Source organism: Lepisosteus oculatus, chromosome 9, assembly GCF_040954835.1.
Source record: "Lepisosteus oculatus isolate fLepOcu1 chromosome 9, fLepOcu1.hap2, whole genome shotgun sequence".
Taxonomy (NCBI): Eukaryota; Metazoa; Chordata; class Actinopteri; order Semionotiformes; family Lepisosteidae; genus Lepisosteus; species Lepisosteus oculatus.
In genome coordinates, this window is record NC_090704.1 from 28,859,654 (window position 1) to 28,878,569 (window position 18,916).

At 38.2% G+C, this 18,916-nt stretch overlaps 1 protein-coding gene across 1 annotated transcript in view; it reads left to right on the forward strand.

Moving 5' to 3' along the window:
* The first annotated feature begins 8,555 nt into the window (after nucleotides 1-8,555).
* Nucleotides 8,556-18,916, forward strand: part of LOC107078461 (collagen alpha-1(V) chain) — an 82,985-nt gene continuing 72,624 nt past the window's right edge. Inside the window, exons 1-6 of the mRNA XM_069194336.1 lie at nucleotides 8,556-9,083; nucleotides 9,405-9,484; nucleotides 13,771-13,842; nucleotides 15,391-15,510; nucleotides 17,663-17,701; nucleotides 18,450-18,503. Of these exons, the coding sequence (XP_069050437.1) occupies nucleotides 8,570-9,083; nucleotides 9,405-9,484; nucleotides 13,771-13,842; nucleotides 15,391-15,510; nucleotides 17,663-17,701; nucleotides 18,450-18,503 (879 nt within the window). The 5' untranslated portion in view covers nucleotides 8,556-8,569. The remainder of the gene's footprint in view (nucleotides 9,084-9,404; nucleotides 9,485-13,770; nucleotides 13,843-15,390; nucleotides 15,511-17,662; nucleotides 17,702-18,449; nucleotides 18,504-18,916) is intronic.

Here is an 18,916-nt window from a genome sequence, read left to right on the forward strand (position 1 = left end):
AATATCAGAAGGTAATTCTTTAGTCATTTCTATGTGTTTTGTCCATGATGTTACTTATCTTTGTAAAAAGTAACTTCAGTATTAGATAACATTCACAGATCATTTAGTCCTCACTGTGGTTTGAATTAAAACTTCTGTTTCATTTTGAAATCTAAAAATATCCCCCAAAATCGTTATTGCTTAAAGGTAGAAACATTGAGCACACTGACAGTTCATTTACATGAGATTTCTTTTTGAGGCTCACTAGGCTAGGTAACTCTAATGTGGTTGTTACATTTCAGCCTACACTGCAAACACTAATGCTGAAAGTTATTTGACCTGCCTATTTTCTTGTGGTTTTTCTAGCAGCAAATGCGACCAAACCTTTCAAATGGGAACATTGGATCGACAGCAAGCCCCTTTTCAAGGGTCTCTGCCAAAAGATGCAAACAAGCGCTAAACATGTCACAATATATGTCACGCCTTTTTTACAATAGCTTGACAACATCACACAAGTGTTTTCAAGGCCCTTTGAACTACGAAAAGTTAGTCAATCCCAATAATGCATTCCAAGAACTCTGGAACCTTTTTACAGGTATCTTTGATCATTTATTTCCCCTTTTCCTTTCTCCTTGACTTCCAATTCAGAACACTTACAGAAACACTTCATCTCATCTTCTCAGTGTAATTCACAACTGAGCAAAAGCAGCAAATCAAATGTCCTACCCCACCAGGTCCGATTTGACCAGACACTTCCCCGTACAGGAATTATGGAGGAGATACATGATGTAGTTTCCTATTGGTATCCTGGCCAGTTAGTTTGTAGATTTTTTTCTTCAGAATTTCCAGTGTTCTCTGAAGTGTGTGGATGTCCAGCCAGTTCCTTGACAAGATAACAGATACATTTCTAAAAGATGGGCTCAATATAATGACCTTTCCAAAATCCTCAAATATGGCAAAGTTACAACGTACAGTATACAACTTCAGCACTATTGAAATACTGTAGATCTATGTATCTCATTATTTTCATGTACATATTGTATGTCTAAAAAAAAGACTCCCACAGACAGTGGCATAAAAAAGTAACATTTCACTGGGAAAGAGACAAAAAAGGTTAAAATTCACAAGCTAACCTCAATCCTTCAACCAATTTAATCTTATATGATAATACGTTTACAACTAATATATTGTTAATTCATTTTTGAAAGCGTGTAGGTCAGGTTAATAAAAATTCTTCAGTATTTTTATCAATCAGTACTTAAAGTATAAGGAGAACAAATCTCCAAAATGTCTGAAAACCATCAAGTTATATCAAATAAATGACTGTAGAAAACAGTTATACAGATTATCATAGGCAAAATCACTTTTTAAATAAACATTCTTAATGCCTGTAATTATTAATCAAGCTAGAGATTCTTTAAGAAAAACTCTGAATTAATAAAAATACAAAAAATTCGTAAGTTTTGTTTGTGGGTTTCACCATTTTGAGCTGTTACTATAAATACTGTATGAAATATGGATTTTTACTATAAATACTGTATGAAATATGGAATTCTCCAGAAATTATACTTGAAGAAACCTTGATGAAACCTTGAAGAAAAAGTGAGTGTTAAGTGTCCTTTAGCTAAGAGAACTGCAAATAGAAACAGCTTGTAAGTAACGTCTCAACATGTCTTTGAGACCTTATAACTAAATGCTGTGAAGTTCTAATTATAGCGTGCCAATACCTAGAAAATGGCACTATTTCCCTAATTTATTCAGCTCTACTCCACAGCTGGCTTTGTGCTCTCTGTTATGTGAATACAGAGAGGAGCTGAGGTATGAAGTACAGCCAAGGCCATTTCACCGAATTACCAAAGATTTGAGCCTGAGTAAGAAATATAAACACCTGTGAGGTGAAAGCTAGTATACAACCACCACACTCAGTGGTCACAGGACAAGGCTTCTCTTTACAACTCTCTGAGAAAAGGGGGTTAATGACCCTTCTGGGACAAGCAATGTGACAGTGGACTATTTTTTTTCTTGATTGTAGAAACACTAAATATCACTCGATAGCAGGTCCTTAAATGTGTGTTTGGTCTTTTCTATCTAAAGGGCATAGAATAATAATTAGCCATACAGTGAATAATTTTGTGAAGACACTTGCTCAGAGTGTAAGTTGAGCTCCATGGCCCAATCTCTGCTCCATGGGGCCATGTCATAGGCCAACTAGGACTGGAACTAGCCATGTGGCAGATCGCCAGTGGGGTGCGGTTGGCATTAGCCATTCTCTCAGCTCCTGTGTCAGGTACAGTGAGCTTGTCAGCTAGAAACCACACCTCCAGTCAGCTTTAACCCAACTGCCAACATGGGGAGCATATCTATAGGTCCTCATCCACCCAGGAGCTTCTGAAGAGCTGTTGCTCAGAGAACTGAAGCTTAACATAGTTGAAGGTTTCAGTTTAGGTTGGTAGATAATAAAAATATATAAGCAATTCCAAAACTGAAAAAATATGTAGTCATAGGCACATGGTTCTATCCAAAATTCCCCCATCCAGGGATTGGGGGACAATATAGATAGATAAATAAGACTTTATTGATCCCGAAGGGAAATTGATGTGTTACAGCAGTCCAGCCCAAGACAGGCAAAAAAAACAGACATCAGACGAAAAATTAAAATACGTACAGCAATGCAAAATAAATATAAGATAAATACATATGTGTGCGAAATATGCTCATAGTCACTGTAAAAACAATAAAATGTGTGCAAAATGTGCATAAGTATATACAGATTGACAGATATATACAGTAACACCCGCTGCTGAATCAATTGCAATAGGACAGTGGTTTTGCTTATGATCAGAAGGGTGACAGATAAGCAGCTTACTCAGAATAATGCATATACTGTAGAGTCATATGGTAAACCCAGGAAAGAATTTGTTTTTACAAAACCCATTCTGGCCACAGGAAAGGTAGATCAGCCGGACTGGGTTTTGTCTAAACATAGTGAGGATAGGGTTATTTTAAACAAGTGCAGTCCCATTTTAGTGGTTAAGAAATCATAAAAGCCTGCCTTTTTTTCTTTCTGAGTCCGGCTATTTTGGTGACATACGTTGTTTTCACTGTGCATTTTGCCAGTTTCATGTTTCATAAGCAGACTTTTACCACCTGTGTCTTATAGACATTCTGTATTAATATGTGCAGTGTTAATTTGTTGAGTCGCTAGACAGAATCAGCCCATGCAGTCTCTTATTAATTCAAAAGGCTAGAACACATGCTATTACTTGTTTAAGTATCTTACACAGGGACAAGTACTTTATGTGAAACCATCATATTGCTGTTCCTTATATTGTCAAATATGTCTCAATTGAGACTGGATGCATTCTTTGTATGTAAAAATGGTCACATCACTTTAACGCACTGTTTTATTCTGCTACAGGGCACAATTCAACATATAACCTTTGTGATGAGTGGCCGCACAGCTGTCAAAAACCATTGCCAGTCCTATAACTCCAGCTGCCTCATGCTGACAGCTCCAGACAGTGACACAGTGAAACAGGTAGAGCACTGTTGAGCTCCTGTAGTTCTTCCTGAACACTGATCATGCTCAGAGCAACAAACCGTGAACTGTGTTAGAGAAGGGTCTTAAATGGGGAGTCATGCCACAAGTCCCTTTTCTTCACCAAATAGTGTGAGCATGAATTAATATGAATCTCATCTGTCTTGCAGTGGCTGAATAGAAAAACACTTAATTGCTCTTGAAGCTTTTTTCCATCACCAATTAACTGCTTTTTCTGTATGACATGGCCATTACATGGCTAGTTTTTGTTTTGAGGTATCTGGGAGCAAAACTAAGGCACACATTTTGTTCTGAAATGTTTATTTCTCTCTTTAAGACAAAAGCATGGAGAAGAGATGGCTTTATAATGGTTCCTTGATAAATATGGCAGTACACATAGAGTATGCAGATAGGGAAAAGGAATTAATTACAACATTTGTTTGTTCACCCCCATCAAAAGTGTGTTTTACACGTATACTTCTCTGTACTTAGTTGTCATAACAACACATAACTCTGGACTGGTGCAATGTGGTTTTGAACTATTTCATGCCTGTTTGTTAAAAATAGCAGCCACCTGCTAAAGATCTGATATTGGTCAGCTTGGCAGCTTTGAACAGCATTATAATGGCTTTTCTGTAATTTTCAATTACTTGCTTAGACTAGAGTAATGAGGCCAGTCACAATCAGCTAGTGTAAATTGCTCATTTAATTCTTTACAATTTTGAAAACTTCAGTATTGTTTTCTTTCTCTTGGATTTCCTGTTTAATATGTCAGTTTTATTTTGTAAATGCTTTATCTGTGGTACTGTATAAAGAAGGAAAGCATATGATGGCTTCCTTTATGTACATTTGTTAATTAACAACTAGGCACGTTTAAAAAAAAATAATTGACTCATTGTTTCTTCAGGGCCTGATGTTAGCGTTAGCATTCTGTTTTGATGTATATGATAAAACCAATGGCTTCTGGGGTCTGAGAAGACCCATTAATGATCAAGACAGAAATTTTAAAGGTCACAGTATTTAGTACTGTTACCACAAGCTTACACCTGTGCCAGCTTATGCCAAGTGCTGGCAGATATGAAGACTGCAGCATTGCTAATTTAGTTCCATGTTATGAAGAAAACAGTGACAAAAATCAAGAGCAAATTTTGTTTTTCCTTGAGCAGTTTGAATATTTCCAAGACCATGTAGAGACAGAGTTTGGTCTTAAGCCAGACTTAAATGTGCACTGTTTTACTCTTACTGTACACAGGGGGGCTTATAAAGTTATCCATGCTCATCAATCAACTTTCCTGTGAAAACAATGCTCAGTGGGGCAATGAACTTTTGTCCGCACACAAATAAGACCATTGGTTTGCTTAGCCTTATGTGCCTGAGCTTCATGCACTTATTAGGTATCATGTTGTCCTGCATGTTCTCCTGCACATTATGGGCACAAATGGGAGGTACAGCAAGTCAATATAGTGGCCTCTGTCTTCTCTGGCTTTATCCTACCATTTCTCTCTATATAAAGATTCAGAACACAAGCCAATCAAATGAAAGTATTTTATGTAACAGACTCCTTATCTAAATAATGCTAGAAGAAGTACCTTAATGTGGATGAAAGAAGAGTTGAAATAGTGATGAAAGGCTGAATCCCCTGTCTACTGTATGTACAGTAATATTTTCTGTACTCTCCGACCTCCAGATGAACTGTAATGGGTCGGAGGCTGAGTCTGGAGGAGGGTGCTAAGTTTGTGAAAAAGCACTTACAGTAGTTTCACATTTCATGAGAAGTCAATCTAAATAGTCCAATAACACTGGACAGTGCAGTCAAAAAATGGATATACTGTATGCATGTTCTGCTGTCTGAAATCTAACAATCATTTTATAGTGTGTTTCTTTTGCTTTTCCACATACACAGAAGACATACAGTATAAGCATGTTTTCTTTTCTTTAGAGCCTGGTAAGCAGTACAGTAGGTACTGGAGCTGTCTTAATCATTATGGCACTCATTCAATTAGAAATACCGCACCATGTGCACAAGACGTGATTTTGAATCTCAGGTGATTTTGGTTTGTGTTTTTAAGTTTTTAGATTATCATTCATGTTTTTAGATTACCGTATGCTGCATATATTTTCAGATGAGTTTCTTTTGACTGCTGTTATTTATAGAGTTCTACATGTTATTAGTGCATTCTGTAATGTCACTGGTATTTAAGAGGTGTTCCTCTCAGAATTCCTTTCCATTTGTCTTTCTTAAATATTGTCAGTTTTTTTCCATCCGGCTGATATGAGGAATAAGATTCAAGTTGAAGTTCAATGCCACTGAACTCTGTTATATTATACATACACAATGTGTGTTTTCAACTGAATCACTGCCATCCTACCTTAAATACTGCAAATCCTAGACACAACTGTGGTACAGTTCTACAGTATAGGCATTTTCTGTAATGGAGTTTCGTGTTGAATGACCTACACTATCAGTGTCACTTTCCACACTACTAAACATACCTTTCAGCAAGCAAACTGTTTTAAAAGTCAGTTAGTTCTGCGCTTCTGAGATGTTACCATGACAGAATGTGTGCAGGGCATTCATGTGTATTGATGCTGGCACAGGACATATTGATCAGGGTCATCTTCTTTCACTATTATCAACAACAGACAAAACACTGCCTAGAAATGAAGGAATCCATCTGCAAACAATCGTCAACAGTTTATGTGAACATTGCAAATTAATGGCTCTCTGCTTCTGCTGCTTGCATTTATAACACCAGTGAGTCTGACTGAGAACCAGGACTTAGAAAGTGTGGACTCTGGTGATTGAGGACCATACGTGTTAGGAATGTTCAGTATAACTGGGATTTAGTTAAAGTCTTTGCAGATCTTGTACCTCAGCAATAGACATGTTTACTATTTCATGCACAGTTATGGGACCAAACTATATTTTAAAGCTTTTTGGCACTCCTGAACTCAAAGAACAACAAACTGGCTCATCATGTTACCAGGCAAATGTGGGAGGAATACACCCATCCAAGCAAAATCCCACAAACTCCTTGCACCCCACTACACTGTATATCCCTGGCTGGAGATCAGGAGCTAGACACAGGCTGAAAACACTTTTTCTCAGAATGTGGTTACTGGTTAAACCCAATAGTCAGGTGAACTGAAAGATTTATCCTCCAAAGTCCCGCAGGCAGGTGAGGAGACCTGTGTGAGCAGCATGCAGCTGTAGGGGCTTGGACTGTGCCTCACTTCCACAAGTCCTGATGCCATTGAGCTAGAACTCATTGGCTTGCCCTTCCAGAGCCTCTTGATTGTTTTCCATGGCAAACCTAAGTTCCATTCACTGATACCACAGTACCATTTAGAGAACCTCCTTAAAAAAACATTCTTTACCCAATCAAAAGACTACATCTTCGTGCTTGAAACTGTTTTGAATATGGTTTGAGGTTTTAGGTTAATTCACTGTGTGTGGTCCCTGATGCATGCCAGAAATAAACTACTTTAAACTAGAAATAAACTACTGTTAAATATTAGCAACCTACATACCTCCATTTTGGATTGTACACGAAAGTACTTTCAACATTGTGGATTCCTACAATAGTGTGATACTCAGCGATTTGTTTTTTACATTTCGTCTCTAGTCAGAGCCTTCAATCGTTATTTACATCATAAGCAGAAGGACATGTTGTTCTGATGTTCTGTGTACATGCTGTACAAATCCAATAGTTCTCCATTCTGAGTTCACAGAAGAACAAAGTGGCTGTGTTTGCTGTACCTTTGGGTTCTGCTCTACCATGGCATGACTTAATAATTCTAGGAGACTTGTTGAATTTGATTTAATATACTGTAAATTGTACTTGTTTTCTGCAGAGTTTAATGATATTTTTCCACACCTTTTCTTGTTCAGTCAGCTTAAGAGAAGAGATGGACATTTCTCTTCTCTTTCTTTTCTTCAATGCCAGAACTTGAGAATTCTGTTTTTGTGGAAGACTAAGCATTTCTTTTACTCATGTATCTGTCCTCGTCACTCTGGTAGTTCACACAATACATTACTGTACATAAGCTCTCCATTGACCAGCATGGATTAAGCTATATTTAAATATGTTGTGATACTTGTATATATAGTGTAAGTCTATGTCCATATTATGTATACACCCACCTATCTAGAGAGATAAAGACATGTGCAATAAATAAAATATGATACAAAAAGAATTGTGAAGTTTGCAGTAAATATTATGTGCGTATTGTTTTTTGAAAACCAGAATTATAAACTCTGTTTTATTTTGTTTTTAGGTTTCTCAGGGTACATCCAGTGAAGTTTCTGCTGCAGCCTTTGACAGGTCTGCAGCCACAGCTTTAATCAATCAAATAGATCCGACTGCCAACAAGACAGAGGGGCCTCTTCAGACATTTGGGATTCGAGATCCAGGAAGGTCCAAACTGCAACAGGGAACAGAGCTCCAGCTTTTAGCACCTAGTCATCCACACAACTCCACCACTTCGGTACAGACACAAAGAGAAGGCCCAGCTATAGAAGACATTGTGTCAGCAGTGTTAAAATCAACAACCAATTCATCTAAGTCATCAATTATGAATAAGCAAGCACAATTGAGAAATAACGCAGAAAACTTCACAGAAACGAATGTTACAACACAGGAAGTGGAGCCAGAAATGCCAAAAGTCACAGGACTTACAGAAACCTCTGAGTCACAAGTTCAGTATGAATCAAGAGTTGGATCTGGTTTCAGCACACTGAATGGAACAGGATTATCAATTGATTCCAAAGGGCTTGGTAATACAACAACTCCAGCAAAAACAACATTATCAGTCAATGCAGGAGGACCAGGGTTAAATTCTGAAAAAAAGACTGTAGGAGAAACTAGGACCAACTTAGCAAATGGAAAAGTGGGATTAAGTGTCCATTCAGGTCAAGCAACTGTACCAAAGGAGCTAACAATGTCTGCTGCAAAGCCGAGACAGGTAGAAGAGACTGGATCAAGTAATAGTACACATCAAGAGTCAGGAGAACTCCCAAAATTAAAGATGCATGTGCAGCCAAGAGATTTGATGAAAGCAATGAATACCACAATGACTAAACTACTGCCTCTAGTAAATTCCACCATATATCCTGAATTGCAGAGGCTGTTATTTAAATCAGACTCTACTCTACTGCCAGGTCCAACAGTCCAAAATGAGTCAAAAACTATGAGGGAATCTGTACCCTCAAACCAGACACAAGATCAGACTGAATCTAGAGTTTTAACTGCATCAAGAACCACAACCTGGAAACCAGAGCCATCTACACCAGTAAAGCAAACAACACAAGTACCTGCTGTGCCAGAGTTATTACATAAAACACCGGCAACACCCAGAGGAGGAACAGATGCAAAAACAAATGGTGTTGGGGACAAAAACGTACCTGCTGAGGCCACACAGATGACAGTGGAACCTATCATAGAGGTGGACACTCTGAGTAAAAACCATCAGACAGCAGAGCAGCATCTCTGTCCTCTGTCTTCAGAAAGTACAGTGCATACAGCAAATGTTTCCAGTTGCCAACAAAGTCCTATACTCATCACAGGTAAAGTACAGAGAATATCTCTACCCACTTTCAAAGCCAGTTCCCAGCGAGGCCTGGGCTTGGCTCCCACTGCTGTTTCTGAAGCAACTGGGGGACGCCGATGGCTGCCTGGCCTATTCAGAGCCACCTACTCCGATTTCTTCCTCGCTAAAATTGCCAAGAGTAACATGGGTGGGAAGAGTAAAAAGGACCGCAAAGGAGCTATTGACCTTGCTGGGAAGCTCTCTCTGGGCCCTTCACCCCCAACCCGGGGCTTTCTTAGGCCTCTGAGGATGGTGTACACCATCGGGATGAAACCCCTGTTCGTTCCTGTCATTTCAGCTGACATCCTTACATCTCCGAACACTGATACCCTCGGGGGCAGAAGACCCCTCCAAAGGCCAGTACACAGAGGGTCACAGGTAAGACTTGGTGTCTGACAGGATAAGCTCTGGTTTGCCAAGGCCATCTTTAGGAAAGGTTCACCTACCATTGAGAAGGGGCATTAGCCAAGAGTTAGCTCATAAACTTGTTTTTACTGATTTGCGTGCCATTAATACTTTTTTTAATGCCATTAATATCCCTAGTTACATTTTGATAAATAAAAAATAATATTACAATATAGTAATATATAAAAGTGATAAATTAATATGCAAATCGTACTGTTCGGTGATCCTTGCTGAAAAATCTGGTATCAAAGTTGTTTAGTCAGCAAAGAAAACCACAGGCCAAAACAATAGAAATCTGACAAAAAACTCTAATGCCAGCTCCACTACAAATTCAGCAACACAGGTTGTGCAATGTTTTCAAAGTTCTTTAACAATGTGGGAAATAGCAGAAATTTGATGTGCCAATGTCCTGAGAAAAAAAATGGTAAGTTTTGCAAAAAATATGTTCCACATATCGAAAAGATCCTTATCAGTTTGATCTGCACCCTACAGACAGAGGTTGAGTTCATTCATATGTGTGGCGATGTTGGAAAGAACATTAATCTCGCAATTAATTAATCAATTTCACAACTCATTTTCATTATACAGTTTGAGGTATAATATAGAGCCCAAACAGCACAGTTTTTATGTTGAACAAATCCATATTCATCTTTCCAGGAGAGCTGAAATGTGCGAACATCTTCCTTTTGCTCTCCGAGCAACCGCCATTTTGTCCAAAATGTTTGACTTATGAAAAGTCTGAAAACTCTTATCATGGTTACAAGCTTTCCCGTGAAACAATAGGAAACCCCACAGCAAATAATGCAGCAAATAAACCAAGTGAATTGTTTTTTGTCCTACACCACAAAAGCTTTCATTGGGTTGCATGTTGTAATGTAGAGATTTGCAGATCCATAAATCACAGTCTTTATCATTTTTTAGCCTAGTTATTTTGTGATTTATTAGACTTTTATTACACATGCTGCTTTCATTGCATTTCATTTAATTAAAAATTCCTTTTGCATGCCAATAAGAGAGCAACCTTGGTGCTGGAGAAATGGGGTGTCTGTAGTTTTTCTGTGTTTTTTCAAAGCACTAGCACCAGAAGAAATGGAAGAAGCTTATTAGGACTTCAACTGGTACATAACTAATAAGTACATCTATGTGGTTAGTAGCTCATTTGGAATGAAAACATACTGTTGTTTCAGGATGAGGATAGCCCATCCCTCTTCTTTAGAAAAAAATACCACCACATTTTGGCTAAGAAGCTTCTTACTTTTTGTGAGCAAAGAGCATTTGTGAAGGATTACCCCATTGGCTCTCCATCACCAGAGTTACAAATATTTGCTACCATAAACATCACTATCTTTTGTCAATGTTAATATGATCGCAAAAGGCTACTGAATAAGCAGAACACAAGTATTTTGTCACTCCACTGGGATATTCAACAAGCATATCATATCAGTAAAGCAAGTTGGCAAATTCATTGGGGGATGTCTGTGATGTCATAATTGCACCCTCGGGTCATTTAGCGCTGAAAACCAGCCTGCATGTAATTGCTTGCACAGGCTTCTGAAAGAGCAATTTCAGTATTTTACATTGTAGCAGGAAGGCCGATAGCCTTTGACCATCTGGGGAGCCTAGCACTTGTATAATGAAAACAAACAGAGATCTCCAAAATATAGAATATAGATGAGGAGAAAGAGTATACTAACGATAAAATCTTTCTTGTTTCAAAGCTGTGACTTTCAGTTCCTTCAATGTGCTGTGTTTCCAGCGAAGATAGTGTGAAGATATGACCTGAGATTCGGATTGTAAATTCAAATAAAACAGGAGTTTGGAAGGACAAGGTCATTATTAACTGTAAACGTCTAGGGTATTTAACATTTGATTCAATCTAAGTCAAATCATGTCTACAATGCAGTAGACTTTTGCTATAATGCTGTATGGTTTATGGTTTGTTTATGGTATGCTGAAGCTTTAGATGTTCCAGAGACTGTGTATCAAAACAGTGTATGTACATTTCTTATGAAATGGTTTACCTTGGCTGATATTGCCACCTTGTGGCACTCAGGTGTTGTACTAACCACCTCTGAGCAGTAAGATAAAAACACAAGCAGCACCAATACTTGTTGGAAACGTAAAAGTGTTTTACACATTGGGTTTGTTTCTTATCTAAAATCTAATAAATGTTATTTTTTTACATTTAAGCGATTAATTTGTTCTAACTGCTATATCAGAAATCAACTCACAACTGGTAATCGGCTGTACCTAAGCAGGTGTAAGGCTGGTCCTCCTGGGAAAGCTAAGGTTGCTGCTGGAAGAGGTGTTAGTGGGACCAGTAGGGAGCACTCTCTCTGGGATCTGTGTGGGTCCTAATGCCCACACAGATGTAATGGGAACACTATACTGTGAAAAGCCACCATCCTTCAGATCCTTCAGAAAACAGAGGTGCTGAGTCTCTATGGTCATTTAAAATCCCAGTGCATTGGGAGTGTCCAGAAAAGCACTATGTTATTCATTTATTATGAATATGACAAGATGCCATAGGAAATACTGAATACCTTTGGACTGATATTATAAATTACAAAATGCTAAATGATTAACATAACAAATATCATAAAAGTAATTCAACTGAAAGGCTCCTTTTGAGAAGAAGAAAGGGGGATCACTGGACAGGGATCACAGTTTTATTGATAGCCTATCTTCCTCTATCTAATGTTTGGCTTTATTTCAGAAAAGGAAAAACTGCCATACTGTACATCATCACAGTTCAGCAACAGCTCTACCGCCTTGTGGCCTGATCTTGTAAGGTCTCAGAAACTAAGCAAGGCTTGGGATAGCCAGTACTGGAAATGGAGACCTCAGTGGTGTTGGTGGACCAGTAGGTGGCGATCTTGGCTCCAGACCACAGAATATTAAAACCGCAGGATACTGTGCTTGTAGGAAGGGCTGTCCTTCAGCTAAAATGTTAAAGTGAAGTCCTAACTTCTTATTAATAACTATTTTGTCCTTAATCTTCTAATGGCGCTGTTCATGAGCAGTGTTAACCCTGGTGTTGCACTATATACATCCCTGGCTAAATTCCACTCTGGGTTGTACAATCTGACCTTCTTAAAGTTCCCACTTAATTCATTTGGTTCCATAGTTTCCACTATTTTATTCCAATATTATAACAAAATGTAATTAATTAATCTCAGTTCTGGGAGCAAAAAACTAGGTTGTCAGTGTGATCTTTAACTCACATTAATCACACCTGATCACAAGAACTTATGATCAACTATACATGAGCAGCAAATATGACGTGTTGCAGTTAATCCATCAAACAAACAAATTTTCTCGGTGGGACAATGCAGACTTCCTTGTTATTTAGCCACAAAGTGTTTTCCTTTTGGACCTCATGTCCATAACTTTCATTGACTCATTTCATTCTTTCAAGAAAAAACTGGGCTACTCCAAGCTCTTTTTTCTCTCCATTTTTCCCATGACCCTTTTTTACAAATACAAATCCCACATGACTATCCCATATTCTCATACAATTTAACACTCAGACAGAAACAGGCAAACTATGGACCTTACACCCACGCGCTCTGTACAGTCCAATGAATCTTTGAGACTAGCTCCAAGGTGGCCCCTAGTGGCAGCCCTGCTATAATTGCTCCACTCTGAGGTGAGTGTCCACAGACCGCTGTACACATCCATGCAACAACCAAGCTACTGTAAAAGTCTACTTTCTGAACAGCAAAAAGCAGGTCTATCAAGACTAACATAACTTAAAATGCCTAAGATTTTGTTAGAAGATTTGGGAGAAGAGACCATATAAGCTCCTTAAAGAGAGATGATTTGTACTGTAAATAAGACTCAATTAGGAGCGTAATGAGTACTAATATAAAAATGAATATATCTCTTGTCAGAAAAGAGAATGACATTGTTAGATTGATTTATTGTTCAATATTGTCATCATAGTTAGATTCTGGAATACCACCATGTCTAAGTTTCCCTGTCTCTCATGTGTCAAATTCCTCTAGGTTGCCTGTAACGACTGGAAGTTCTTTTGTGAAAAGCGCTGTACCCAAAATACTGAGCCACCAAGCAAATCATCATAAAAGATAGACATGCAAGGGTTCATGAGAACATTTAGTGTCTGTGTATTATCAATCCACAGAAGATATGAGTATACAGTAGCTCACTAGTAATAAAGGCTTGGAGTGACAAGCTGTTCATGGTCCTCATGGAATGGGAATGCCCCTTCATCATGCTGTTCTTGTGGTGTTTTGCAGGGACAACCAGGACAACGAGGACAACCAGGACCCCCAGGAGAACCTGGCCCACCTGGCCCAAAAGGGGATAAAGTACGTAACGGACAGAACAGAACATCCTATGCATCAGTCACAAAATATATAAAAATAATAATAATTAAAATATATAATAAACCATAATTTTTTATAAAAATACCCAATTTCAGATACTTCTCCTTCATTTCTCATTGTTATATTTGTAATTAGTGCTTTCAGTGATTGTTTCATCCCATCTAGAGTAAGTCATACACTTACTTTCAATTACTGAGGAGCAATAAAGAGCAGAGACAATCCTTTAAAGGAAGCCATACAATAAATCTTCACATCCGTTTTTGCCAATCTGAATCCAAAATAAATGCACAGGGAATGTTTTGGTGCCTGAAAAATGATTATTTCCAAGTCTGAATGACAGGTGTGCAACAGACTCAACAACATGTGGAATGTCATTTGGAGAGATTATCATTTGGAGAGCAGTATGCAGGGGTCATCTGTCACAGCATGGTTTAAGGTTCTGTCTAAACCTTAGCAGGGTCAAAGTTTTTATTTACTGTATCATTCCCACTGATTTTCACATTAACATTGGGCAGCAAGTAGAGTTAACCTGGGTCAATCAAGATGGGAAGATGCCATTTGCTCTGATAAATTGAGTTCTAATATGACAAGGATAGCTATTGTGGTGCAATCATGTCTTCATGTCACGGTTAATCCATACCAGTGTGGAACCTTTACGGAAAATAAATATTTTGCAATATACCAGACATATATATTTCAATGTAATGTAAAATATATTTAGTTCAAATTTAATTTTCTTTAATTTTCTTTTATACTTGAAATTTATTTCAAATTTATTTCCAATGCGATATACAATATTTCCAATATATTTTAACATGTATATTTCCAGTTATTTCAAAATATACTGCCTCTTCTGATTCATTTGATAAATGGAAACAAGCAAAGTATTTTTAAATTTTCAGCGAGTCACAAAGTGATTCTGCACAGAGAATTTAATTTTTTATGGCCTCTTAATTTTCTTTTATGGTTTTGAAGTTTACATTACATCGTTTATTTTGTCTCTGAAATCCCTGTACCAGCCTCCTCCACATTGGGAAGGGCAGCTGCCCTTTATTTTTAGAAATGTATACAGTAAAAGCACAAGGCACAGAAACCTTTTAATGCAACTGTTCACTGTAATAAGGCTGCGGTCCTCCTGGCACAATTTAGAATTGCCGATTTTCCGTTGACCTAGAGCATTCAGAGAGTGTGTGCTGTGTTCTGTGGGATTAGTTACTGGTTTCAACGAAAAAGTGATTAAAACACTTCACTCTTAATGATGACTAATAAACAAATATCAAAATGGGGTAATTCATTGCTCTTGTGTGTAATTCCAGGTAACACCCTTGTCAGGAAACCTCTTCTTCGCGATGTCTGGTTGAGGGCAAAAGACGCAGTGTTTCTTCATGTTAATTTGTGTTTATGTTTTGACTGGTGAGTCAGGCCTGAACCACAGTCCCAGAGGCGTAAAAGAAATACACTCAGGCTGTGGATCAGTGGCTGAACCTCATACTGCCCCTGCAGCTGATGGCACCTCCCCTTTCCACACAGGGCTACCCGGGCGTGATGGGGCAGACCGGCTGGCCCGGAGAGCGTGGCCCAATGGGCCAACCTGGCATGCCATCCATCATAGTGTGGAAATCCTCTGAGGAAGACTGGCAAGCCTTCAAGGTGGGCGAGAGTACACTGTGAACATAAACTACTGTATGGTCACTGGTTAGAATCATGGGGCGTTGTGCTTAGTTATATGTGTTTTAATTGTCCCGGTACCTCAACTGCACACTGCAACAGGAAAAGTTATTGACCTTCCCCTGAGACATTCTGTGTATTCGAAAATCAGACTCAGTTGCACAATAGTTTATTCTATTTTTGAAGAAACATCGTGGTCCATATTTAATTCTAAACAACCAAACACATACACTTACAAACAGATAATCTGTCATTCTCCTTCCCAACTAGGTTATTAACTTATATACTAAGAGTTCTACAGTAAGTATCATCTGTAAAACAGCTCTTATTTGGCAGTGATATTTTTTTATTGAACATAAATTTGATCTAGCAAGTGGTAATTACAATTTCTACTTTATTAACTGCCTAGATAATTAACAGAAATCTTTATGTCTTGCTAGGATGCAGGAATATTCAGTTAATATAACAGAGATATCACATCTATATACATGACTGTGACTATTATGGTTTTCAGTAAAAATCCATGCTATAAATTTATTGTTTTGCTTCCATAGTTAATGTTTACATTAGCTGCCAAATCACACTGAAGATAATTAAAATTGCTTTTTAGAGTGATAGATCAGTAGAAGGTCTCCTAAGTGCTTTGTTGGCAAACAGAGAACATGATTTTATGTTTTTAATCAAGCCAGTGTCAGAAATGAAGGGACCATCACTTTTAGACCATTCATTATTTCCAGTGGCTGCTGGGTCAAGATGAAATACTAGAGTTTTCTACAAGCCTTTTGTAATAACAGAGCCAAGCTGGATCTCAACTGCAAGCTTCTTTCAAAGAAGAAACTTCAATGGAATAGATTGTAACAAACTGTTGTCTAAAAGCATATTTAATGTTGTATACTTACTGGAACTTATATGTATGTACTCCAGTATTTAACTATGTCTGGAACAACTTAAATACTGTATTTAACATATCACGAGGTATTTCAAAGGTGTATTGGAGGTCCCTGGACCAGGGATCTCCAGCCCTTGTCCTGAAGAGCCCACCAGTTTCTAAAGATATGGAACAATCTATTTCTAATCCCTTAAAGGCGACTAATTCATTAAGAAATCGTTTATAGATCAAGACTAAAATATAAGTTCACATCAGCCCTCAATGTCTCTTAATTGAACATATTAATTGTTTTTTAGAAACAGGTGACCTAAAGGATAGGACTAGGCCTGGAGACCCCTGTAGTTACTGGACCAGAGCTCTCTAGGCCCATGGTTGGAGACCTCTGTACTTATTGGACCAGGGCTGGCAATTCCTGTTATTACTGTACAAGGACTCTCTAGGTCCAGGGCTGGAGACCCCTGTAGTTACTTGGCCAGGGCTCTCCTGAACCAGGGCCGAAGGCTTCTGTCTTGGAGGGATCCATGGACCAGCTGGAATAAGCCTCCTATGAGCTCCAGGAGTTCTCCAGTGGCAGGATGGAAATCCTTCTTAGAAAAGGATAAACCCATCAGCACTTTCCCCTCCAGGTCTCACAGCAGAACTTCATTAGGGATTAATCAAGGACTACTTAAAAGGAAAGCTGAGAGGCCTCCGCTGGCTGGTTCTTTGTTATGTGTTGGATGATTTGTTTTAGTTTTTAGGCTAGAAAACTATTATTGGTGACTTTAGGTGTGTCTCCTGAAGAAGTGTTATTATTTGTTTACAGTATTGTATGATTAACTAAGCCTTTAGTTAAATATTCTGGCCAAAAAAAGAAACCCTGATGCCAGACACAATCCGTCCCTAGGTGAGCTGCATGGTGACAAAAAGTTACATGAGAAAGTGCTTGTGCAACCACATGAATTCATCACTGATCAAACTGGTTTATCAAGTCCTCCTCATTCCCAAAGTTCTCTACATAAATAAGTGAATAACCCCTAAGACATCACTATCCCACCTGCCAGTGGTATAATATCCAAAATATATGTGCTTTCTACAGAATGTATACAAGTGTTTCATTAAAACATCATAACTAAAAAGACTGCATCTACATAAAGACTACAAGACCACAGCTGAAGAAGAATATTATATTTATAATAGAATATTTACATTTCTAATGCTGTGTGGTTGAAATACTGCTAAATAGTCCCTTTCCCTCTCCTACAGAAAAATAAAGTTTACAAAATGCTCATCACCAAGTGGCCGGTAAGTAGGACTCCATCCTATTGTGGGAATAACTATTTTAACTCTAAAGATATTTGTCCATGAGGACAGGTATCCATGAACTGAGTAGGTTTCAGCTAGGACACACAGTTCCTTTTATTTGTCGTATGCACATGTGCAACGAAATGCTTATATGCATGTAAGCTCCAATACAAAGACATTAAAGGAATCACCAAAAACATAAATACAGAATGGCAGCAGTAACAACAAGTTAAATAAGATACAGTTTTAAAAATGTCAGACAAGCAGTGTAAGAAAGAAAAACACCTGTGTGAGCTAGGGGTAGAGTTCAGTAATCTGACAGCTTGTGGGAAGAAACTGTCTCGGAATCTGGAAGTTAATGTCTTTATGATCCTATAATGCTTACTGGGGGAAGGGCAAAAGGAAAGAAGGATTGATGTCCTTGTGTGACAGGACTTCAGTCTTAGCCCTTAAGTATAAGGTAATATCCTCAAATTGTCAACTGAATTTTCCGTTCAAGGGAGACTAGTCATTTGGTGTAGTAAAATTCATCGCTGTTTGGTGAAGACTCTGTGTGGCTCGCAGATAGGAGGTGCCTGAGAGATAGTGACCAAATGCTGGTGGTAGACAAGCTCTATTTGCCACAGTACAGTAAAGTCATAGAATTTCATTGCATGTGGTTGTATCTAATAGGATTCTCTATTATTAGTAGTAGTTGTAGTCTAGTTACATTTAACATTCAGCTTTGTGTTTTGTGTTTACACTTCAGAGATTGAAGGGACCAACAGGTCCTTTTGGACACCAGGGGGATCCTGGGCCACCTGTGAGTAGAGGAACATTTTTCTTACTTGTATTATCTAATAAAATATAAGTGCAAAGGTCCTCCAGGCCTCAGTGAACAAACTCCTCTTGAATTTGGTGCGTTTCTTCAACTGATTGATAGAACCAACTATTGTCGGTCATGATAAACAAAAAGCACTTTTATCCACCCATCCATAGCAAGCACCAGGCTCAGGATGCCAGTCCATCACAGGACACGCACATAGATACTAAGACGCACACACTAATACCAGGGCCAGCTTTCCAAGAAGAATGCAGAAAGAATGAATATAACATATAAAGCATGATAAATGTAACTATAACCTGCTTTTATTTTTTATAATTAAGTACTTCATAATAGTCACACCTGCAGTTCACAGCACTTTAAAGTTTTCATCAGATAAGCAACTTTAATAA